This window comes from Oratosquilla oratoria, chromosome 3 (genome assembly GCF_046742065.1).
Source record: "Oratosquilla oratoria isolate Oo_2021 chromosome 3, ASM4674206v1, whole genome shotgun sequence".
NCBI lineage: Eukaryota > Metazoa > Arthropoda > Malacostraca > Stomatopoda > Squillidae > Oratosquilla > Oratosquilla oratoria.
The window spans coordinates 51,691,316-51,717,771 of NC_134779.1; the positions used below are offsets into that span (position 1 = coordinate 51,691,316).

General features: G+C 42.6%; 1 protein-coding gene across 4 annotated transcripts in view; it reads left to right on the forward strand.

Moving 5' to 3' along the window:
- The window catches only part of LOC143022366 (transducin-like enhancer protein 4), a 67,723-nt gene that overhangs the window by 7,130 nt on the left and 34,137 nt on the right, over nt 1-26,456 (forward strand). The window contains exons 2-3 of one of the 4 annotated variants that reach the window (XM_076180545.1): nt 10,282-10,371; nt 15,762-15,812. In XM_076180545.1, coding sequence (XP_076036660.1) covers nt 15,780-15,812 — 33 coding nt within the window. In that variant the 5' untranslated portion in view covers nt 10,282-10,371; nt 15,762-15,779. Of the gene's footprint in view, nt 1-10,281; nt 10,372-13,442; nt 13,525-15,761; nt 15,817-26,456 lie in introns of those variants that run through there. The other 3 variants (XM_076180531.1, XM_076180523.1, XM_076180539.1) reach the window with 3 other exon arrangements.

A 26,456-nucleotide genomic window follows, 5' to 3' on the forward strand; every position in this document is an offset into this window, starting at 1 on the left:
GAGTGGAAGAAAAGGTCACAATGGTGAACCACAAAGATCAAGCTTCGCGGCAAAGGCAGACATATTAACACTCAACAAGTTAAATAACAAAAACAAAGTGGGTCTGCCCCACACCTATTATTATAACTTCAACTTCCTTCCATTTCATTTTTTTTTCCTACACTAAACCCCCTCCCCCTCCCCCTTTCCTCCACCTTACCTATTATGCCCTGTAGTAGTAGTTGTAGTAGGACTCGCAGTAATGGGTATAAACTGAACAAATTGAGATTTAAGAAGGAAATAGGCAAGAATTGGTTTACTCATAGGGTGGTCGATGAATGGAATAAACTTAGTAACCATGTAGTAAGCGCTGAAACTATCAGTTGTTTTAAAAAACGATTAGACAACTTTATGGATTGGGATGGCAGGTGGTGATGGATACGGAGCTGCCTAGTGTAGGCCTCATGGTCTCTTGCAGTCTCCTTTATTCTTATGTTCTTATGTTGTGTTGGTGCTTGCTGAAGTAGGAACGGTAGATCAGCGAAGTGTCGTGGATAGTTGGCGGTTGTCATAGTTCAAACTCACAAGGAAAAAATTATGAGGAAGTCGGTTTTGTAGGGTTTTAGTTAACTGCATGGTGTGATTTTTCGAAGTGACGAATATTGTTCTTGTTTAGAGTAGTTTGGGATTCAGATAGGTGGAGGGAACCGTGGACAATAGACCAGTATGAAGAAAGTGGCAGAGGTGGTGAACTTACGTTGCAGGTTAAGGGAGGAAGTAAGTAGGAAGTCCTGAAGGAGAGGTAGGAAGAAATTGATAGTTTTGAATGTGTGGAGTCACATGTAGTAGGGATTGATGAATTGGGGTGGATGCAGAATGTAGAGTCAGAGAAGCAAGGAAATATTTTGAGGGAATGAAAAGCGTCTTGAGGAAGAGGTATCTGAATGAATGCTGAGAGATTATATGAAGGGGTGATTGTGCCTGTGACACTGTATAGGGACGGAGACTTGGAGTAATATGTTTGATATGAAGTATTTGATAAGTATGATGGGTGTTACGAGAATGAATAGAATGAGCAATAAGTAGATAAGGAAAGCGGTGGTGGAAAAGGAACTGAGAGGTAGTGTGGATGAAAGAATACTGGGATGGTTTGAGCACATGGAAACAGTGTATAAGGAAACACCAGCGAAAAGGATGTGGAAGGCAAAGGTGGATGGAGTGAAATTAAAGGGAAGACCGAGAAGGGGATGAAGGGGCCTTGAGTGAAAGCGGAATGTCTTTTGAACAGGGGAAAGGAGAATGCAGAAGAGAGGTGTGGGAGGCGAATGGTTGTGAATGGACCATAAAGTGATACGGCTCAAAGGGATTTCTCCTCGTCTTCTCTGTTTTTGCACGAGGTGACGAGGAGGGAGGGTCCATATGCAAATGAAATGGTGGGGACTTGCTATGGCTGTGTTGTACTGCATTCTTTATGATCCCGGCAGTGTGTAGAAGACCGGGATGACCCTTCATCCACGAGGAGCTAAGATTAAAGGGGAACAAATGGATGACAGATGATGGGAGTGGGATGGGTGTGTGTGGGTGCATGCCCTGGCTAGCTGCTTCTCTTATAAGGTAGAAGAATATATTTACACGCATAGTATCTGAGCTGAGTGGCGGAGTGGTAACGCTTGGAACACGTTTAGAGGGACCCAAATTCGAAGCTCGCGACCGTCGGGCCTGACGGAAGCACATCACTGTTACAAGCGATTTGTTCTTTATTATATATGTGTGTGGATATATATATATTGTGTGTGCATATGTACTGTATATACGTACGTTAGTGTATGTGTGTATATATATATATATATATATATATATGTTTGTGTGTACATTTTATCAATTTGTACACTACACATGCACAAACACACGAATCTAAGAGCAAACTAGACACTGCGAGATACAAAGACGGAACACCACGAACATAGCTCCCCTTTCCGTATGATAAAACTAGGTACAACTAGGTAAATACACACACACAGCCCCGTTTTTTGTTTTGTTTTTTTACTCTTGCCCCTCTCTCTCTCTCTCTCTCTCTCTCTCTCTCTCTCTCTCTCTTATTCCTCTATCTTTCTTCCCCGTACTCTTCTTATGTTTCTTCCTCGCAGCGGGACACTTTACTAGCCCGCGTTATACACACACCGCACGCCGCCGAGGGAAATTGCAACCAATGGCTCCATCTCCTCACCAGCCAACGTCCTCGGCTCTTCCTCACCAGCCCTTTACGGCCACCACCCTCTGTCTCGTGCACCCGTCGCTACACTTTGCGTCTTCGTGACGCAGTTTCACCTCACCTCGAAACACTATACGTGTCCATATTACACAAGCAACCACATTCCAAACAAAGCCACAGAACGCGACTTCAGAGCGCGCGGCACAACGCCAAGCAGACCGTCACACCGCAGGGAGACTCGGGAGCTAGACGCGACTCGAGCCCGCCGCCAGCCGTCAGCTTCAAACACGGCTGTGCGGCCGCCGCGGGAGAGAGAGAGAGAGGGAGAGAAAGAGAGAGAGAGGTTCCAGGGCTCGCCAGCGCCGCCACACCTTGGCAGTACCACAACTGCCTCGCCACACCGCCACCACCACTACCGCCTTGTCACTGACGTAGCGCGCTGCCGCAGCGTCGTCGGAGTTCAGCACACGCTTTAAAACACCTACCCCCTGCACGTTTCCCATCACAGCATCCAGCTTAACTTGATCGTGTGCGTTGCTACGGGGCCTCAGTGCCTCTTCACCTTTTATCTCGCCTTGCCCCACGTGGGCCAGGGTTCATACCCAAGTATACTACCTGCAGTCTGAGGACGTAGAGTGGCTGCTTTGGTCACAGCCTCATGGTGTCAGTTCTGGGCCGTATCACCATCACCACCACCGCCACTGCAATCTATGTCATCATCAATGTCGGCAACACCTTCAGCCCGGTCGTCACCACAACCGCGACCTCTGTCCCTCCACTACATTACCGCACACCAACCATAAGGTCACCGCACAACGCAACAACCACCACCACCAACATCGCAGGTTCACCACGCTCCGCTCCCACATCTTGTGCTCGTGTGGAGTGAGGTGGCGGTTGTGGTGGTGGTGGTGGTGGTGGTGGTGGTGGTAGCAGTGGTGGCGGAGGACTCGAGGGTCCTACAAATTGTGCAGCTTTGAAAGGAATCTTGTGGAAAGCCCAAACCGACTAACCGCTACCTCCGTATTTTACTTTCGCTTTTCTCTTTCTTTTTCCCTCCTCCTGCCACTCCTCCTACTCCTCTTACCTCCACCTCTTTTTTTGTTTTAACTCTTCGCTCCTCATCCTCGTCTTCCTCCTCCACCTTGTCTTCCTCCTTAACTCCCCGCCTCGTATTTTTCCACGTCTCTCCTTCATCGTCATGGCTCCTTTTCCTTGTGAACTTCTTTGCCTTGCTTTTTCGTCCTCACATTTCCACTGGAGTCTGCCCCGTTTTCTTTCACGCCATCCTTGCGGTGCTTCTCCTCCTCCTCCTCCTCCTCCTCCTCCTCCTCTTCTTCTTCCTCCTCCTCTTCGCCAACCAACGCTATTGCCTTTTGCCCTTGTCCTCATCAGTGGACCACGGCGTCATCTTTCTTCTGCATTCTCCTCCGTCTTACTTGTTCCTTTTACATGTTTTAATCACCCCCAAATTCTTCCACTTGTTTCTTCCTTTCGTATGTTTTTTTTTTATCATCCCCCAGCTCTCCGTAACTGACTTTTTCCCATCACCCCTCCCTCCCTCCCTCCACGTACTACCCCCCCCCCCACTGGCACATACCTCCAGTTTCCCCTCTTTTTCCCCCTCCCTCATCCACGCCGCTCGGCGTTCGTTCGTCCCAAGGGCGTTGTACATTCCGTGCACCTCATAAAGTTCTTGCCGAGTGTCGGAAGGATCCAGCAGCACAAGGCGGGGAGAGGGAAGACGGCGAAAGAGGAGATTTCCCCCTTTCGCCTTCATAAAATTGAACGTTATCTCACAAGTTGCTCCCGTCTCGCGAGAATGCTCATGGCGTTCATCAGCTACCTTCCGCCCCAGTTTATAAGTGTTCCTCCTGGTTGCGGCTGTATTGCCCGTGTGTTCCTCATGGTTGCTGCTGTATTGCCCGTGTGTTCCTCATGGTTGCTGCTGTATTGCCCGTGTGTTCCTTATGGTTGCTGCTGTATTGCCCATGTACTCGGGCTTTTGGTTCACATGGTCGTATCATCAAAAAACATATCTCTACCCCTCGTAAGCCGCGCCCTGTATTCATAAGTAATTTCGCACTCTCATCCCCCTTTCTCGTAGCCCTTTAAGCGTTCGTGGTTTTTATAGCCTCATGTAATCTCTTTTTGGGAATGATTTTTTTTTTTTCGTTCGGCAGACAGTTCGTATTATTCTTTAAAAGTGTTATTTGCCAGGAAGAAGGAAGGTAATTTCTTCGTGCACTCCACTGTTGTCCTTCCTTCGCTGACGTTCGCATATTTTGGGGGATTGCTGCCTAGGGACCGCCTTAAATCGCCTTGCTTCTGGTTCGTAGGCATGCGTTTCTTTATTTTCATTTTGCATTTCCATTTTAATTATGTTTCTCGAGGTCTCGGAACCGTGTTTTTCCATGGATTTATTTTCTTAGTTACTTGTTTATTTGTAATTCGTGTGTTTGTGAAATTGCTTTTTCTTCCGAGAGTTTACAGAATGTTGGTCTCTTTTGGAAACAGTTTCAAGGGATCAGAGACTAATTAGGAGTACTGAATATGCAAAGACGCCCCATAACTCGACATCCACTTATTCCTCATGTTGCTTTTCTTTCCTATTCATCCTATTAGTGTACGCACTCGCCTTCTTGATGCAACTCCTCTTGTACTTGTTCCTATTGTTTCTTCTGCCCTCCTTCTCCGTCTTCTCCTCCTCGTCGTTCCACATTCCTTCCTCATCCTTCTCCTCTTTCATCCTTCACAATCTCCTCCGCCACTTCCATTTTCTCATGTTCCTCTTTCCCTTTTTCTTCTTCCTCCTCATTTTTTCTCCTCTCCCTCCTTATCATGTTCATCTTCATCTTCCTACCCTGGTCCTTCTCCTCCTCCCTCCCCCTCCCCATCTTCCTGCCTTTCCACCTATTCCTCCTCTACCCCATCCTCCTCCTCTTCGTTCTCCTTTTCCTCCTCCTCCTTCTCACACTCTTACCTCATCTTCCTCTCCTTCCTCATATCCCTTTTTTTTTTTACCTCTCTCCCCCTCCTCTTCTTTTTCTTTCTCTTCCTCCTCTTCTTCATCTCCTTCCTCCTCACCATCATGCTCATCCTCATCCTCATCCTCCCTTTGGCCTTCCGCCTGCTCCTCCTCCACCCTTTCCTCCTGCTCCTCCTCCACCTCCTACTTCTCGTCCTATTCTTCTTATCATTCTAATTCTCTTCCTCCTCCTTCTCCTTCCTTTTCTTCCTGTTCCTCATCTCCCTCTCCCTCATCTCCTTCCTCTTCTCCCTCTTTCATCTATCATTTTTTCCTCTCCCTCCTCTTCCTCCTTCTTTTTTTCTTTCTCTTCCTCCCCGACTCGCTCTTCATCTTCGTCCTCATCCTCCTCTTCATCCCCCTAGTCCTCTTCGTCCTCCACTTCCTCTTACTTCTCGTCTCTCATCTCTTCTCGCCATTCTCTTCCATCTTCTCTTCCTCCTCCTCCTGCCCCACCTCATCTCCATCTTCCTCCTCTCCCTCCTCTCCTTTCACTTGTATCTCTTCCTCCTCCTCGGCGTCGTCCTCCTCCTTGTCCTCTTCCTCTTCACCCTTACCTTCATCCTCACCTTCGTCCTCTTCCCTTTCCTCCTGGTTTTCCTCCTGCTCTTCCCCCGCCTCTCCCTACCCCCGCCCCCCATTCCTTCCTCCGGCTTCTGTTCCTGCTCCCCCCCCCCTCTCTCTCCTACTTTCCCCCATGCTCTTACTCTACCACCCTCTACACCCCCTACCCCATTCCATCTCTTCTTTCTCCTCCTTCACCCTCTCTTCCTCTTTCCCCTTCCTCCTCTCCATCTTCCTCTTCTCCATCGTCCTCATCTTCCTCTTCCTTCTTTATTTCTTTCACCTCCCTGCCCCACCCATCTTCTTCCTTTCTCCTTTTCCTCTCACTTCCTCATCCTCATCCTCGTCCTCCACTTTTCATCATTATCGTGCTCATCTTTATTTTACCACCCTCAGGCTTTCCTATTGTTGCTCCTCTTCTTCCTCCTCTCCCTCATCTTATTCCTCCTCTTCTTGATCCACCGTGTCTTACTCCTTGTCTTTTTCCTTCCTTTCCTACTCCCATCTCTTTCACTCTCTTTCCCTCTCAGTCCATCTCTTCACCTTCCCCTATCCTCCCATCTTGATCGGTAAGTTTATCTTTCATCTTCCTCGACGTCCCCCCTCCGCTGTGTTTTCTCGTCTGCCAATTCCGCCGGTTTTCCCTCGCATTCTCTCGTCCTCCGCATTCCCCTTTCCTTGTCCGCGCTCTTTACACCCGAGTACCCTTCAAGAGATTTGCTGCGCAGCCTTTCCTTAGTGGCGGCGCGCTCATCTTCCGCACTCCTCCATCACGCCAACTCGCCGCCGCGGCCCGGTCCACACCAACTTTGACGTGTCACCTTGCTACGTCTATATATTTTGCGGTCTCGAACGCCAAATGGAATTCTATGCACGGGAGGAATGGACCCCTGTCGGAGCGGGGCCTCGTACGATCGAGTTCCCGTCCAGCCTGGGACTTCTTGGATAAGTAGTATCTGCTGCTCTAGCCAGGCGCCACAGATCAGTTTATACAGAACAATAAATAGAGGTAACACGAAGCCTACTTTTTCCTTGAACGCCGCCGGCGTAACCAGCAAGGAATTTCGACCATTTTCATGATCATTTTCATCATAGTACCAGTTCCCCATCACAAGAAGCTTCACGTCACCAGTCTACCATCAGTGACGGGAGCGAATCCATACACTGCCACCATTTCCTTACCAGGGGGTCCTTTCTTTTTGCGCAACACGCACGCGTGCACGCATTTCTGTGCAGCCGGACCAGTCTTTGCCGGTTCATCAGTTGATCGTAGTCCCACATCCGAAATAAACTTTTGTAGGTTTTGGTATTTCAACCTCCTTTTCACTTTCTCCCACCTTTCACCAATTTGTTCCCACTGTTTTGTTAGTCAATCACAATTTTAGTCGGTAGCTCCTGTGCCTCCAATCATCCACTGTTAAAGTTCTTTTCCTTCAGTTATAGTCTTCAGTCGAGGTTAAATTATACTTGTGACGATTTTTCTTGATTTTCTTCAAATTATTACAACTTGCTTTACAAAGGAGAAGAGAAGCATGCCGACAGGAGACCTTTTGGTCCATAACTAGGTCTGAGTTACTCTCAAGGAATCCCCAGAGAAAACGCAAGCAAGGTCCCAGGTGAGCTTTGCAGTGACGTAGTGATTCCATTAGTCCAATGATCTTTAGCTTTATACATAAGATCCTCCCCAAAGGTCGTGATCTTACAATCGTGAACCAATTCAACTTTCTCCACCATCTCTCCAATCAGATTCGTTGTTACAAGTCTATATGCAATATTGTTTACTTAAGCAATCTCGAATCTTTGCATATCTCACTTAGTTTACAAGTTCTTAGCAATGGATATCAGGCCCCTGGCCATTGTGTATAAATATAGCGCTGATAGCGAACTTATGCAACTCCTCGCCTTCGGTTGTGTGTATAAAACTGAACCCATAAAAATGCAACCCTCGCTATCTACCCCTGTTTCTACCAACTTATCTACTAGCCTCTTACAAGTAAATTACGGGAAGGCTTGGTAGAACAGAGCAATACTAAACTCACTACGCAAACAGGGTGCAAACGGACATATTGTAAGGGTTCTGAAGAAGATTTATGCTGTAATTGGACTATAGAAAAGAAAAAGATCGAGAAAGGCGTACGGCAAGGCGATATCGATTCACCAATGTATTTATGGCTTAGAGTTTAGTCAGAAAAGTATGAACATAAATGAGATGTATTTTAATCACCCGAATTTTGCGGATGGCATTAATTCTCGTTTCAGGAGCAGAAGACTTTTTAGAAAATATGTTGATCATAATAGGGAGAGTAGCCTTGGTGATGAGTAAGAGTGATGTTCATGATGTTAAGTTTGAGAGTACTGTATAGTAGTTTGGCAAGAATCTTGAAGTGTGTGTGTATGTATAATGTTAAAACTGAGTAAATATGATGTAAAGAAAGTATTACAATTGATGAGGAAATGCCTTGTATAGGAACACCATAACGTGTATATCTGAAACGCAAAATTTACAATCTGTATAATCCCAGATATGGACTACGGATTTTAAACTTGGAATTTTACGAAGGCGATGGATACAACGTTCAAAGTTAAGGAGTGTACAGAAAGTAGAGGAGAAAATACTGCGAATAACACTGAAAGGCAGGAAGAAGGCAAGTTGGGTAAGGGCGTAGACATAAAATTGGATCTGATAAAGGAGCGGAAATGGAAATGGGCAGAGAAGGTGGCCAGAAAGGGCGATGGCAGGTGGAACAAGCGTGTTTGTGACTTGGTGCCACAAGATGGCGATGGTGGGAAAGCTATACCAGATAGAAGGGCGGAGAGACGAAATGGACAAGTTGGCAGGAAAGTGGCATGGCGCATTCGTGCAACTTATTACAGGAAGAATTCGGGATATGCCTTTGTTTAGCAGCGGATTCCGCTGATTGACCTCAATCATTTGCGCAAAGTTTACATGTAACTACATCCTCAGATTTGTTCGGCTAGAACGGACGTTTGTTCGGCTAGAACGGACGTCATTACATGACGATCTTTCCTTTTACCAAGCGTATTTTTATACGATCGCCATGCAGCAAGTTACTCTATATGTTAGTTACACGGTAACTTTCCCCCCAAGCTACACCCAATATTCATTTAATAGAAACTATTTTTTAAACTTCTGAGGCTTGTCCAAGGCGTGATCAACTCTTTGAATGTAGTTTGTTATCTCGGATGACCAACTTTATCACTTTCTGTGTTGAGAATCAGAAGACTCATATTCTTGATAATTGTAGCTGTACTTCGTACCAACCTATTCGCGAATCGTGGATTCCAGTTTCCGACCTCCGACTCCAAATCCCATCCATAGTTAATCTAAACCGACCGACTAACCGGCAACATACACACGACTCCCAGTTGTCCTTGTTGGACTCCATGCCTTGTAGCTCTTGCATGTTGATCTTGCCCCCATCCTGCCCTGCAACCAGCTGAGCTCTCCGCGGCAGTTTGGCTTCACCAAACGCACTGTATGTGTAGTAACAATAAATTTTAGTAGAAATCTTTTGCATGCTAGACTCGTCGGGTCGTCGCCTTTGCTCAGTCTGCAGCACCGCTCTTTCTTGTTGTCCATTCACGGACCTCTTCCGTCTTCCAATTCTTTGACCTTCCCTGTTCCCAACTTTTTTTTTTTTCTGTTCCTTTTCTTATCGTCTGTCTCGCCTTTCCTTTACCCGTGACATCCCCAGTCGCTAACCGCCCAACACCCACCCCGATCCACACTCATTTACGCCTTCTTCACCCGTCTCCCATTGTTCCACTTTCAAATGCGCTCTGGCTTTGCCACGTTGTTATCCCCTTTCTTTGAAACTACTTGTGGTCATTTTATATTTGTTGTGGCCTTCTCAATCACAACCATACCCCTGTTCCCACTTTTTTTTTTTTTTTTTCTACCCTTGCACTCTTCCCTTACCTGCCTCCCCCCCCTCATACCCCATCGCTTATCTCTCACCCCCCCCTTACCCACACACACCGCCACCACCACCCCTCCCTTGGGAACACGGGTCCGCTTCGTCTCGCGTTCCCACTGGGTTCCCCGTATTGACTCTCAACGAAAAAATACCACTACTTTCCATTATTCGTCCTCAAAGATATCTGGATATTTTTTTTTTCCCCTCACCACTCCCCTGTCCTCTTATGGCGCAATCATTTGCATTTTTTATACCAAGTCTCCATTTGAAATGATTTCCGTTCGCCCCCTTCAAGTACAGCCTTGAGCTCACTCTCAGTGTTAATCCAGTTTTGGGATGAAAGGAATCGGTTAAGGTATTCTTTATTAATACATACATACATATACCAAGGCTTTTTCCCCCTTACAAGGGAGGTAGCCAAAAAGGAAAAGGCATAAAATCATTCCCACCCATTCCATCCCTGAATGCACTCCACACCCCTCCACCCTCCCTCTTTATTAATAGATTGAATTTTTGCCTTCCCAACCTGATCACTGTTTCTCGCCTCTTCTCTTCCACAGCGGAGTTCTATATCTCCAGGAGCAGGAGACAAGTACCGAGCCCGATCGCCGGAACCGGAGACCAAGAAGGTGAAACGAGAGGACGGACATGTGAGTAAAGGACGCGTCTTGCACAATACTACTTTTACAAATCTTAAACGTCGTCTTTTCCCCCCCCTCTTCCTTTCCAGTAGGAAGTTTAGTAAGGACGTTGGATTGTAAGTAGTTTTGTGTACGTGTAGTTTCGTGTTTTGAACCAACCTTACAGTAACCTTTTTAAAGACCTGCCTTTTCATATCACAGCATGGACGGGGGTTGGGGATGTGTTATTGTTAGGGCAAAGAGTTCACGGCCCTGAACCATAGGGTGATCGGCCCTCCTGTTTCAAAGACGTTTTCTGTTCATCGCTAGGAGCACCCTGTGAAAAAATCGAACACAAACGGGCTCCTCGGTATGCCTGTCGCTGTCACCAACCTATTTTATTTAGCTGGTGGGAGTACCGTGTGCCAATGAAGGCCATTCTTGTATATAAAAAAAAAATCTGATTTGCATTTTTTTCTGATGGTCGATTTCATCCTGTTATCGAATTGAGAGACCAGGCGAGATGTTTATTCCCCTTTCTTGTTCCTTTCCTTCCATTTTAAGCATCTTTGGATAGAGGAGTGAACCCCCTGTTGTCTTTTATGTCTGGGAATATCGTGTTACTGTGTAGACTACCCTAGGATGGCGCTCAAATGACTTGAAGCCAGCTTCGGTGATGTGGTCAGGATTTTCCTGAGGTAGGGGAGACGGCTAGACCTGGAAATATGTAGCGGGAATGTTTTAGGTATACAATTGTATCATTTTCTTTGTATAAGTAGGTGGCATATATAGAAATAGGTGAGTGAAGCCGTATGAATAAGAATATATGATTTGAATTAAAGAGGAAAATTATACTTAGGTTATCACTGTTAACTCATGTGGTAGTTTAAACATGGAAGAGGGGGTCCTAGTCCCCTTAGCCCCCCCCCTGGCTATGCCACTGGCTAGCTTGTCAGGAAAAATAGTATTTAGAGGTGAATGTGAAAGGATGTGAAATAGACAAAAAAAAATCTTTGTAGTGTGATTAGAGGCACGATTACGTCGCCACAAGAGCAGGGCCAGCTAGACCCCCCAAAGATTAACTACCAATCCACCAGAGTAGACCGTCTAGAGTCTAGACCAGTGGTTCCTAACCTTTCCTTGCACGAGGCACCCTTGCCAAGCCTTTCAGAAGTCCCCGGTGGCACCCTTATCAGAAAATCTAAATTCTAGTTTGTCAGTATTTTGTTGATTCAACATTAGTGTAACGGAATTTCGTCCCTGGATGATATGAAAATACTCATCTTTGCACTGATGCTGGTTTAATGAACAAAAATGGATGACAGAGAGAGTCGGTAATACGAAAATAATTTTTGTCCTGAATTATGGCGGCACACCCTGGGTTGACCTCACGGCACTCTTTGGTGCCGCGGCACAGCGGTTGGGGACCACTGCACTAGACCCATTCTCTTGCGTACCGCAGAGCATTGTTAACTCTTCGCCTTCCTCCAAATACGAGTTTCACGCCGTGTAGCACATCAGTTATCGCAGGAGACGTACGTGATCCACATAGCGGCAGCATTGCATGAGGGTTGAGTACGAATGGTGTCAGTCTCGTGTTTCGAGTGCCTAAGGTCGCTCAGAGCCTTCTAGCTCGACCCAATGGAGCAGAATGTTGCGAAGAATTTCCTCGGTGCACTTTATTTCTCAGAGAAGATAATGACGTGCGATTTTCCAGTCTCTCTCTCTCCTTTTTTTTTTTTTTTTTTTTTTTTTTTTTTTTTTTTTTTTTTTTTTTTTTTTTTTTTTTTTTTTTTTTTTTTTTTGACAACAGATAATCTGTTTCACAGACACGTAACGTAAACATTGCCTTTTCACCGTGATCCTTACACACGGGCTCCGGGCAACGTAGTAGAGCATTGAAGAACAAACAAGACGGGCTGGAAATGCTATGTGCCTGGAATAAAAATGTTGTCAGGATCAACTATAGAACCCCCCCCCCCACACACACACACACACATAGGTAAAGGTCCGAAGCGCTCCGCCGTCACTCAGGGCACTTTTTAAACACAATTGTTAAGTTACTATCACCACAATTAATGCTCAGGCGCACGCCGTCACTCAGGTCATGATAACGTTTTTTTTATTATTATTATTATTACTCAGTTTACGGTTTGGGAGTATTAATGGTGGTGATAACCTAACCTAACCATTGATCTTCCCATGCCGAAAAAAAACATGACCCGAGTGACGGCGGAGCACTTCGAACCTTAATTGATCAGCGTGGGAGTTGGAGTTAGGTTACAATTGATTCTGTAGTTAATTATTACTGACAACAAAGAAAGAGACAGGTCGCCCCCAACCGCAACGGCACTGTATCAACTGTCGTGTCAGCCGCCAAAGGTCTCGAATCTACCGAGGGGGGGTGGGGGGGGAACCGGATCTCTGTTGGTTCGAGACCACGTACAGAAAGAGGTCTCGAAACAATCGAGACTCGAGCTTGCTCCACAGCCGATGGTGGCTTTCTCGTGTCGTTTGCCGAACGGTAGTACTGGAGTTTTGTTTAAAACGAATTTAAAGTGAGTGTTGAGGCCGTCGTCAAGATTTTATTTTCCTCCGATTCACAGTTGGGTCTGTGTTTGATGTAGCGAGAATCCCGAAGTTCAGTTTAATATCATGAGCTAAGAAATACCCAAACATTATTATTTTATTTTATTTTATTTATTTATTTATTTATTTATTTTATTTTATTTATTTTTTTTGTGGTCGTCAGTTCTAGTTAATGTTTGTGTGGTAATTGTTACCTATTTAAAATAGGCGTCATCCTTATTATTGGGAATCTTTATTAGCGCCTAACTTTTCGTTTGGGAAACTTTCAATGTGTTGTTTACATCATACGAATCGGGAGCATTTCCTGAAGCTTCGAACCGCAACAATCGTAAATTTAAAGAAGACACGATTTAACTCCCCTCCTTTTTTTATTTTCTAGTTAGATCTCCTGTTATGCAATAAATATTGGTTTAATAAATCGGGGATTGAACTTTTGAGAATTTACTTAAAAAGTCAATATTTACCCTAGGCCTTTTGAGACATCGAATATTGTTGGTATTTGAGCACTTGGTCCACAGTAACAGTTGTCACAGTCAACACAGCTCTGGTACATAACGGACGTCGTGACTAGAAATGGCAAGGACCTACGTCATCGTAAGTTAAAGACTGATTTCAAACACCACAGGTTGAAAACTGTAACCTTCTCGAATGTTTATCAATGAATTTGTCAAATCATAATTTTTATACTTGAAGGCCGTTGTAAACTGTATAGGTTTTGTTTTTACTGTCAACCGACAGGTGGTCAGTAGTCCTCAGGTAGAATCAGACCCAGACATGATTTCATTCTTAGTCAGCTGACGTTTCCTTTTAAGGTCCAACCTTCATGAGGCTGAATAAATTCATCTGATATTTACCACAACATTATCTCCAGTCTGTGTTGCTTGATGCTGGTTAAAATCGCCATGACTTTGTTACTGAAACATGATTTGTGTTGGAAGATGACAGTTGCTGACATTTTTGGCAGAATAAACACTGAGGACGAAGTCTTTATTGATTGCACAATATTTTGCTTTTTATATATATGGTGTGTGTGTATATATATATATATATATATATATATATATATATATATATATAATCTCTCTAAGAAAAGTTAATCGTTGGTCAATAAAGGCTTCGACCGCAAATGGTGTTTACTAAGCCGAAACACAATTTGTCTCTATTACTGACGGCAGATGGCTCTAATTGGATGTGACTTGACTATTGGATATGAAAGTTCAAAATGGCAGTTAGTAAGCATCTAAATAATCAACCACACATTTTTTCTTTACTATTTCCTTTTTCTACATTAACTTTTATTTTGTGATTTGTGTTAGTTTTTTCTGGTCCTTTCATTGCTTACTTGAATCATTGAAAGTCAAATGATCAGATGACCCTCATGCCTAAAAGGAAGGGAACCTTCCTGGTTAGTTTTGTCCTGATCAATCGACTCCATATCATCCTAATACATCTGTATTTTTCATGTCCTTTTCACACATTGGCTACCCCCCCCCTTCTCATCAAACGTCACACCATTGCTGTTATCCATGCCTCCATCATTATCATCAAGGGTAGCAACAGGAGGGTCACAGTAACGTAATTGTATTCTGAGTAACCACAAACTGCTTTATTCAGCTGGAGGACGAGATTTTTGTGAAGAGATTAAGCCAACCTTTAGGTACAGTGATGTACTTTATTTGATACCAACACCGGACTGTTTTATTAGGCTGAGGGGATATTACCATAGTGAAGTCGAAACTACTCCATTTGTCTAGACCCACCCAATCTTTTTTTCTACTCTTCAATCTTGCGTTTGCATCTGATGCCATTCTTACTCTGGTATGTCTTTTCGACTCCCATCACACTTTCCTATCGAACTCTATCAGAATTTAGGGTTTGGAGTATCATTTTTGCCAACAGAAACACCCGAGACTTGCCCTGATCATGACACACTTACTATTCTGTATTATACAAGAAATTTATTTCCTCCAATGTACAAATCGTCAAGCCATGTACTTCTCCATGTATGTAGTCAACACAACATCTCGCTCCCCCATGTATGCCATGTCTTCAGATGTCTGTATCCAAACATAAGGTAGGTCAGGTCCCAGAAATCTTGTCCTGTTTCTTCCAATCAGTCCACAAATATTTCCCTTTGGAAAATATTCTTCAGTTTCCAGTTACAACAAACCTCCTCAAGACCACAACATGCCTATTACTTCACCATCTTAGTCAACCAAAATCCCTATTACCTCTGATCCATCCCCATCTCCCGGCCTAAACCTCCCGTCATCAGACTTGCACAGCCGTTCACAACCTTGTACCCATTTACCTTAGATGTTGCGATCAGTGTACGTTACCCTTGTCATAAGCATTTTATTCGTTTCTCCTCAAAGGCCACGTTCTTGTGCCCATTTTGGCTTGCTTTCCTCCCCTGGCCAACCACACAGGACTTCTCATTGGCCTTTTCATAATATCAGTTTCCTGTACAATAGCTTGCACCTTTTAGGTGTTCAACAGTGTTTCCACATCTGTACAGGAACCTTTGCACCACTGCAGATGACACAGTTGTCATAACTAGTGCTCTTCCATCCACCCCATATGCTACTATATTTTACGCTTTTGCTAATTCCACCCCTCTCCCATTAGGCTTTGTGCTCTTCCATCCTATTACCTCTAATGCTTCAAAATCCTCTCTTGTCTGCACACATTCCACTTTTTGGCCTCATTCCCACATGTTCTACTACATTCCCCAACCTTGACCCTGTGCTGCCCCTAGCCTCTGCTGCCCACTTACACCCAGCCCATTTGCCCCTTTGCCCCTCGCTAGTGACCTCCCCTTGTCGTTGCAGGCGAGTGATGGAGGGAAGATGGAACAAGATGTCGTTGTGGATGACCATCAGGTGGGTGGGTATTCTCTCTTTCCGTAATAGATAATAAATACAAAGGAACAGGTATGCCAGGTAACCAAATGTGAGTGACGCCACAAGGTAAAAGGTCAGAGCTAATGGCAAGTAACTGGTATACATCAAGGCAAACTGAATTTAAAGCCAGAGCTATGTAGTGTATTGATTTAGCAACACAGGTTGAATGGTGAATATAAGTAGGCAGAGTATAAGCCGTGTGTGGAACTTCTATCTCCAAGGAAAAAAGTAAAAAGTTTACATCGAATATTGTTGGTATTTGAGCACTTGGTTGCCTAATTAAGGATAGATGAGTACACCTAATGCTTGGAAGAAAAAAAACATGGTAAATATTACATTGGGGTTATAAGGTTAATGTGCCTTTTGAAGTAAAGTATTTTGTAATGGGAAATAGATTGTACATTTTTCAGAGTTTAAAGACATTTTAAAATACCCAGGGACCAATGGCGGTTACCTGAAAGTGGTGATCCTTCTAGATGGACAGTGAAGATGCCCATTTTCTAAACTTGTCAACCCCTGCACCTCCATCAGGAAGTGCAGCCCTGACAAGCTGCTCAGTCTCCAGATTAGGCCCAAGATCTTACTCTCAATCAACTTCACATGTCATAGATAATAGTCTAGAGTTCCTTCCCAGAGAAATCTGTGGAAGGTTCAGAGGACTGTTACCAGCCACTAGGCTACTATTGGTTAAGAATACCCCTTTGTACAGTACCTCTTTTTTATGCCACAATCTATTTAGGCTTTCTGAGCAGAGGCGCATGTGTGTACACACATGTATGTCTAAGTTAATGACATAATGGAAGGAGCAAGAAGCTATGCCAACATGTTTGCAGATGATGCAAAAATCATGAGAACTGTGAAGGTAGAATATTGCATAAAGATCTAGGTACTATTTTTGCATGGAGCCAAGAATGGGAAATTAAGTTCAATGCAAAAAAAATGCAAAGTACTGGAAACGGACAATAGCGGCAAAAAGCCATCCTTAAACTATTCCTTGGGAGTGTTGATTAAAGACAACCTATCACCTGACAGACATATTAGCATGATTGTGAGAGAAACATGGACTACTGCAGAAGATTAAAGTGGCGTTCCATTATATGGATGAAGAGATGGCGAAAAAAACTTGTTGAAACCCTGATACATCCTAGACTGGAATATGTGTCAGTAGTATGGTCCCCACACAGAGTGAAGGATATAAGTAAGATTGAGAGAATGCAAAGGGCAGCAACCAAATTCGTCCCCAGCCTGGCAGATAAACCATATGAGGAGAGACTAAAAGCAGTGGGTCTACCAACCTTGAAAGATCAAAGAGAAAGAGGTGACATGATTACAATGTTCAGGTCACTAAAGGGGATAGATTGCATTGATAGAAGAGATCTTTTGATTAAAGATGGGAGGGCTTTAAGAGATCATGAAAGTAAATTAAGACCAAGGATGTGAAGAAATACAGATTTCCATATAGCTTAGAAGGTGATATAGCCCAAGCTCAAATAAGACACGAGTTCAAATCTAAATATGAATTTGAGTATAAATATGTTAGAAAATTAAATAGGAAACAGAACCCAACATGCATTGCACCTTTCTTGTATACTACAATTAGGTAAATGCACACACACAATTCAAAGGTGCAGTGGTTAGAGTTTCCGGCCACCGCTATGGCAGTCCGGGTTCAAATCCCGCCCAGGGCTGAAATAATTTCAGTATTGCTGTGCTGTGAGTCGTTACCCCAACTCTTGTGGGCAGGGAGTTGGGTGTGGCTGTGTACATGTAAGGTCACAGCATTGCCCATAGATCAGTCCTATATGAGCTCTGAACTCTCTTGGGAGGGAAATAGCTGTTGATCATGAGTCCAATACATGATCCAAGACCATGGTGAATCACACTCATACGCACACACGTAGTGCATGAGGACAGTAGTAAAGGATAAGATGTCAAGATGGAGAGCAGTAATAAGTGGAGTTCCACAAGGTTCACTGCTGTAATAAGTGGAGTTCCACAAGGTTCACTGCTGTAATAAGTGGAGTTCCACAAGGTTCACTGCTGTAATAAGTGGAGTTCCACAAGGTTCACTGCTGTAATAAGTGGAGTTCCACAAGGTTCACTGCTGTAATAAGTGGAGTTCCACAAGGTTCACTGCTGTAATAAGTGGAGTTCCACAAGGTTCACTGCTGTAATAAGTGGAGTTCCACAAGGTTCACTGCTTGCACCAATAATGTTTCTTTTCTATGTCAATGACATGATGGAAGGTGCAACAAGCTATACAAACATATTTGCAGATGATCCAAAAATCATGAAAAAAGGGTGAAAAATGAGGACAGCAGACTATTGGCAAAAGATCCAGACACTATTTTGCATGAAGCCAAGAATGGGAAATAAAGTTCAATACCAAAAAAATTCAAGGTACTGGAAATGGGCAATAGCAGCAAGAGACCATCTTTAAACTATTCCTTGGGAAGAGAGCCCATTACAATACAAAAAGAGGAGAAAGATTTGGGAGCTAAGAAAAGACCACCTGTCCCCTGATAGACATAGCAGGATTGTGGGAGAGATGATCCCCACACAGAGTGAATGATATAAGCAAGATCGAAATAATACAAAGGAGAGCAACCAGACTGGTCTCTAGCCTGGCAGATGAACTGTACAAGGAAAGACTAAAAGCAATGGGTCTACCAACCTTGAAAGATAGAAGATAAAGAGGTGATATGATTACAGTATTCAGGTCACTAAAGAGGATAGATTGCATTGATAGAAAAGTTGTTTTGATTAAGGAGGAGGGGGCTTTAGGAGGTCATAGGAACAAATTAAGATAGACCACATGTCTAAAAGATGTGAAAAAATATTTTCCATATAGATGGAGAAATACTTGGAATAGCCTAAAAGGTGGTATAGTTTAAGCTCAAACAATACATGAATTCAAATCTAAATATGAGAATTAGAAATCAATGATATAGATTAAATTGGAACAGTACACGAATTTGAGGCTAGGTATGAAAATAAATGGGAGAGTAGGAGGCAGGACCCAACGACTGGTGTTCCTTTCCTATATACAACAATTAGGTAAATACACGTACATGTTTGCAGAAGATGCACAATTCAGAAGAAGAGTGAAAAACGAGGATGACTGCAGACCATTGCAAAAAGATTTATACACTTTTTGCAAGGATCCAAGAATAGGAAATTAAACTATTCCCTGGAAGAACCCTGGGTCTTTTTCTTTTTGGCTACCTCCCTTGTAAGGGGGAAAGAGCCTTGGTATATGTATGTATGTATAGAAGAACCCAATGCATAAACCATATGAGGAAAGAGATTGGGTTTGCCAAATTTAAAAGATCAAAGAGAGAGAGGTGATATGATTACAGTAGTCAGGTCACTAAAAGGGATAGATTGCATTGGCAGAAGAGATCTCTTGGTTAAGAATGAGATGGCTTTGTGAGGTCATGAGAACAAATTAAGAAAGACCACATGTCTAAAGGATCTGAAGAAATACAGTTTTCCATACAGATGCATAAACATAAGAACTACCTTGGACACTACAAGACAGATTATTCATGTCAGAAGACATGGCCACCTTCCTAACTGGAACAAAGTCGAGATACTAGACAAGGGAGTCAACAAGCAAGAATGAAAACAGTGAAGTTGTCACAGATAGCCACAAAAGGCATTACAAGTCACTTTAAAGGATTCCTTAGTGTAGTCAAAGCCATGAGTGTATTGATCATCACAACACCAGATATGGACCAATCAACAAACCAGTTTTCTGAGCTTGCTGTGAACATTCAGCAGACAAATGATCCAAGAAGTCCAGAAATATAACTGGTGTGAGTTTTCCCAGGGGATCCATCATGAAAAAAGAATGGAAACTGCGATAAAGAACTTCAAGCATGCTCAATGGTAGTAGCCCCTTTTATACACAACTATCTGGTTTTTACAAGCTTTTCTTCTCCAACAAAAAGAGATCCTGCAAAAAGTCTGACCTAGATATTCCTGATCCTGATTCTCTGATCATGTGCCCCACAAACATCTACTCCTGTGAGAAGTTTCAGAATGTTGCAGTTCATTTCATCACAGTTTGAAATGGGACAGCATCAGGACCTCAGAATCACTTCAGTCCACTGCAAGCATCTGTCCACTCCCCCTGCACAAACAGAAGCTGCACTCCAGTCATCTTGAAAGATTTCACTCTAAACATGAACAGCATAGACTTCTTGTCTTATGCAATATTTCCCCTACCTGCATACACAAGAAGTCAAGTATGATCTGTATAGATATTACTACTAATTCCATGTAATATTGATTGTTACAAGTGGGAAGTAATATCGTAGCTCCTTGTGGATAAAGAGACATCCCTGACCCCTGCCTGGTTTAGATACAATGCTGTAAGACACAGCAGATCTAGAGCAGGGCTAGCTGCTTCATTTACAAGGCAACCCTCCCTCCTGCTCCATTCATGTGATAATAGAGAAGACAAGAAGAAATCCCTTTGAGCTTCATCAATTTATTTTCCATTCTCACTCATTTTCTTTTCACACCTATCTCGTGCCTTCTCCCTTCCCTACTCAACAGATATTCCCCATTTACTCAAAGTCCTCTTCATCACATCCATCCATCTCATTCTTGGTCTACCCTTCAGGTTCACACCATCCACCTCTGACTTCCACATTCATTTTGCTAGTATTTCTTCTTTCCATGTGCCAAAACCATACCAGTGTTCTTTCATTTACTGTCTTCCAGCTTCCATTCCACCCCTGCTCTCTTCACATCCTCATTTCTCTCTATATTCACCTTTGTAACACCCACCATACTTCTCAAACACTGTTTCATAAGCAGTCCCCCTTGGTACAGTCTTCTCTTCACATCCATCCTCAAATTCCTATTTCTTATCACAATTTTTATCCTCCAAGACATTCACTTGCTTCCCTCACTCTACAATTTACCTCCACCCCTACTCCTCCATTCCCTGCTACATGTGACCCTAAATATTTGAAACTCGCCACTTCCTTTAACCTTTGTCCTTTATGACTTATCTACAGCTTGCTGCCACCCTCACCTCTTGCACATCTCTTTTACCCACATTTACTTTCAACATCTTGTTGCATACCTTCCCAAACTCTATTCCCAAACATACCAGCCACAACCACACTGTCATCAGCAAACAATAACTGGGTCATTTTCCACTTACCTCCAGTCTCTGTAACCATCTCCAATCTTGTGCCCATCACCCTTGCACCTACATCCCATACCACCCCATGTATGAACACATTGAACAACCATGGTGACATAATACACCCATGGTGCAATCCCACCTTCACCTCAAACCACTTGCTCTCACCATTTCCATCCTTAACACAAGCTCTACTACTCATATAAAAGCTTTTGACTGCCCTTGACAGCTTTCCCCCCACCCCATATGTTTGGAATACCTCCCACAATGCATACCTGCCTACCTTCTTAAGCCCTCCCTAAATCCATAAAGGTAAAAAAAAATATCCTTACCTTTGCCATAAACTTCTCACATCTACCTTAACTGTAAATTTTTTATCCATGCATCCTCTAACCTTTCCTTAACTCCCACTTTTCTTCACCAATTACTTCCTATTTTCTTCTTGTCCTCTCATTTAACACCCTCCCATATGCCTTTCCAACTATACTTGACAAACTGATCCCTTTAAAACTACTACATTCACTTTAGTCTTCTTTTCCTTTGTAAAGCAGAACTACACAAGCACTCCTCCAGTCATCTGGCATACTCCCCTCCCATACGCACACATTAAACAATCTCACTAGCAACTCCATAATGACCGTTCCTCCCTTTTTCAGACACTTTGTATGATGACCATCCAATGCATGTGTCTTGTATGCTTTCATTGTTTTCAATGCCCCTTGTACCTCGTCTTTACCTATAAACCTGTCAATTTCTTCTCCCATTATAGTCAGCTTCCTAGCTCCTCCCAGTCGCAATCCCTCCTTAATCTTCCTCACATTCAACAACTCTGAAATACTCATGTGGGATGTTTGGTCCATTTGGGTATGAACCTAAGCTTTATTTGGTCATAGATGCTTGTAACTTAAATCAATACAATCAATAGATTTAAGTTTATTCACTATTAAGTGTAGGAAACATAACATAGGCAAACATGGCAATTGCAGCACATCCACTACTTGAGAACTGGTGATGTCACTTGGTGGAAGGCTGTGAAGCAGTTCCTCATGTCTGACAGGCACAGGGCGATGTGGCAAGTAACGCACTTCCATTGAGACTGTCCCCCTTCTTGCTGCAGTATTTGCAGGTCTGCCAACATGGTGACAAATGGCATGTGCTGGTTGGACATGTTCTGATGTTCACTGGGAGACTGAAGGGTTGTCTTTTGGCCTTTCTTTGGTAAAGGTATTGGCAGTGTGCATGGTGCCCCTCATGAAGTGGGAGATGTCCAGGAGGAAGTTTTTCAGAGGCTTTGTTTTTTCCCAGAGGACTTCACAGTCCCACTTGTACATGACCCATGCATTGCAAATGCAGATGTCAACAGCAAAGCTAAACAGCTTCATGTACCATCTCCAGGATTTCATAAGCATGTTGTAGAGGTGGGTCAGCATGTTGCTTTTGTCAGTCTCTCTCATCCTCCTGTTGTACACCTTTATGACATCTTGTTATATCACCTTGGCCTGCCAGTCATACCAGGGCATGGAAGACTTGGGTTCAATGCTGGCATCAGAGGAGAGGATAGTGACTACCTTTTTGCTTTTCCATCAGGCAACAAGTGTTCCATTGGACAAACAGTAGTCCATGGTTCCACGGGGTAGTGCCTTTATGTCCATCTCCTTCACAGACATCATAGGGGGATTATCAATGTTGTTCACTTGTACTGTCCCAACATAGTGGCAGCCATATATGTCCCTCAGGTGAAGAAGTTTATCTGCATACACTGCAGACTTCTTGGACTCATTAAGGGTCTTCACTAAAACAGCCAGGGTCTTGCTGCTGACATTGATAGTATCTGGCTGGCCAGTAGAATCTTCCCACAGAGGTCTGAAAAGAACAGAAAATTTGGGTTCTCCCTGATTTTGTAATTTTATAATTTACAACTTCACAAAGGTGAAAATAGATTGTAAAAGGAGTATATTGCTGAAAGACATTTAGATAAATGTTATTATAGACATACAATCAAATGATAGGTTGTCTTTTAGACCCTTACTTTACTTGTGTGATCCCATGCTGTAATTCATTGTGTACCAAGGAAGGGACAGATTGCATTGAAATTGAACTGAGTTAAGTAGAATACAAAAGTGTTTCACTAACTCTACATTGTACAGTATCTAAAGGGTAATAGTATGGGGGAATGCATAGAAAAATCATAATAGGATAACCTAGGAAGTGCCCAAGCATAGCATTACATAAGAACATAAGAATTGAGGAAACTGCAAGAGACCATAAGGTCTACAGTAGGCAGTTCCATGTCCCTTACCACCTTTCATCCCTATCATAAAGTTTTCTAATATCTTAAAAGAGCCGATTGTTTCAGCACTCACTACATGGTTATTATATTCCTCTCTGTTTGTAAACTATTTCTTGCCTATTTCCTTATTAAACCTAAATTTGCCCAATTTAAATACATTACTCTGAGGCCTACCCTGCTATCTTAATATGATGACCTTGCCTGCATGACCCTTGTTAAAGCTCTTAAACAATTTGAATACCTCCATTAGACCACTCCACAATCTTCATCTTCCCAAAAAATGTAAGTTAAGGTGTCTAAGCCTATCTTCATGTGGTAAATTTGTAAGCCTTTATATAAATTTGGTCATTCTCCTCTATTGATTCTAGTGAATTAATATCCATTCTATAGGACAGAGACCAAAAATTTACCACATAGTCAAGAATGGTTCTATGACCAGATAGTGGAACAATTACTTCTGCACTTTTGTTTATAGCCATCTTAGCAATAAATCCTAATGCCCTGTTAGCTCTATTCCTGTCACAAATGCACTATTTCCTGGATTTGAGGTCAGGACTCACTAAAACTCCTGTGTTGTTTTCACATTGTTTTCTTTAATATGGCATTATCTAAGTTGTACCTATTTTCTGTGTTATGTAATCCTAAGTATAATACACTGCACTTTGAGATGTTGAAGTCCATTTGCCATTTCACTAACCATGCATATAATTTATGAGTATTAAGATTCTGCTGAAGTATCCCAGCATCTGCCCTCAGCCTAATATGTTGGCATATCTTGTCCCTTCCATTATGTCATTAACCTAGACAAGAAATATTATTGGTGCAAGCACTGAACCCTGTGGTACTCCCCTAGTTATGGCTCTCTAGCTTGACATCTTGCCCTATACTACTGTCCTCATGTATCTTACCTTAAAAAAATCTTTAATCCATTTTAATAGTTTGCCTCTCGGTCCTCCAACATGCTCCAGTTTCCACATAAGTCAGCTGTGAGGTACTTTATCAAATCCCTTCTCTAGGTCCAGGTACATGCAGTCCACCTACCCCTCTCTTTCTTGCAGCACATCAATCACTCTTGAGTAAAAGCTTAAAAGATTCAACACACCTTCCAGATCTGAAGCCAAACTGACTGACTGTCAGAATGTTCATCTTTTCAAGATATTTGGTCCATCAATCTTTCACAATCCTTTCACATAATTTCACTATTGTGCTGGTTAGTGATACTGGCCTATAATTTAGTGGTGTTTCCTTTGTGAATTGGCATCATATTTGTCCTTTTCCAGTCAAGTGGCACATTGCATTCTTTCAGTGAACATGTAATAAGACTGTGGATCTTGTCTGCTAGTTGTTCCCTACATTTCTTAAGTATCCAGTTTGAGATTTTATCAGGTCATGAGACTTTTGTCATTTTCAATGATCCCAGGAGATTGAGCACTTCCTTCACCTCTACATTTATATTTGCTGAACCTGGTTTTTTGCTTTCCTCTATTTTCTCCAAAAGTTGCAATCTTTTGTGAAGACCGATTGGAATCCTTCTGTCATTATTTCTGCTTGAGCTGAGGCCTCCTCAAAGACCTCACCATCTACTATTAACTTGGTGACTTCTTCCGTCTCAATTTACCATTTATGAACGTGTAAAACAGTTTTGGTTCATCTTTGCATTTTTCTACTAGACTTCTTTCAAAATTGCTTTGTTACTCCCTGTGAATTCTGGTATAGTAATTCCTAGCTTGTTTGTAAACTTCTTTTATTGCTTCTTTTCTTTCTCCATTTTCCCCAAGCTGCATCCCTGGCCTTTTTTTTAATATCACAGTTTTTGTTAAACCAATCCTGTTTTTGCTTCCCCCTGTAATCTTTGGGAATGTGGGAATACTTAAATGCCATATGAAATTATATGGGTGAGGTCAGTATTTTGAAATAGAGGCTCCAGCTGTCCATGCTGTGGAAAGTTCCATAGTCTATGTTTGGCCATAAATTGGCAGTTTTTCCAACCATGCAATGGACTTCCTCATCATTTCCAACCCTATCACAAGTTCCAGTATTCTTATAAAGAAATGTTGACTGCCCTTAAAAATGTTCTCTCTTATATATCTGCAACACCTCCGACAGTGTTGACCCTTTCATAAGCTTTAGATAAATAAAAATCCAAGACATCATTACCTTTGGCTAAAAACTTATTGCATGTCTTCCTTGCTTAAAAAAAGATATATGACTATTCATGCATCCTCTACCTTTATTAAACTCGCCCTATTTTCTTCCAGTTACTTCCTTTGTCCATCTCATTAACCTCTCCACACCCTCCTGTCATTTTATCCCATTCTTAGCATTTCCCACTGCAATAATTAATCCCTCCCAAACCTCTTTCACATTCAAAAATGCCCTGAAATGCTCTCCTGTCTTCCCTTTACCAACTTTACTTCCATTGACGTCTGTTCATCTACACCCTTTACCTTTTCTACTGTACCTGACTCACTCCCTCACTCTCTTTACTTATTACCAAAAATCTAATTCTTTTAGAAAATGTCATACTTGTATCCCATTTTACATTTGCCCCTAATATGCTTCAGAACTTTGCATTTTTTGGTATTGAAATTAATTTTCCATTCTTGGTTCTATGTGAAAATAGTGTCTAGATCTTTTTGCAATAGCTTAAGTCTTCCTTATTTTTCACTTTTCTAATGATATTTGTACCATTTGGAAATATGATGGCATAGCTTGTACCTTTCATTGGGCCATTAATTGACAAAAATAAGAAATATTATTGATGCAAGCACAGAACCTTGTGAAACTCCAGTGGTTACCACTATCCACCTTGACATCTTATCTTTTACTACTGTCCTCATGTATCTTCCCTTTAAAAAATCTTTGATCCACAAAGTCACTCATTGGGTCCCATCAACTCTCCAGTTTATCATACAAAACCTGAAATTCAGGTACAATTCCAACTTAATCTATACGTGCTTTCCAATTATATTTAGATTTGAATTCATATATTTTTCTAACTAGGACTATATAAATTTCTAAGCTGTTCCAAGTATTTATGCATCTATATGGAAAATCATATTTCTTCACATCTTTTAGACACATAGTCTTTCTTAATTTGTTCTTATGATCTCTTAAAGCCCTCCTATCCTTAATCAAGATATCTCTTCTGCCAAGAATGTAGTCTTTAGTG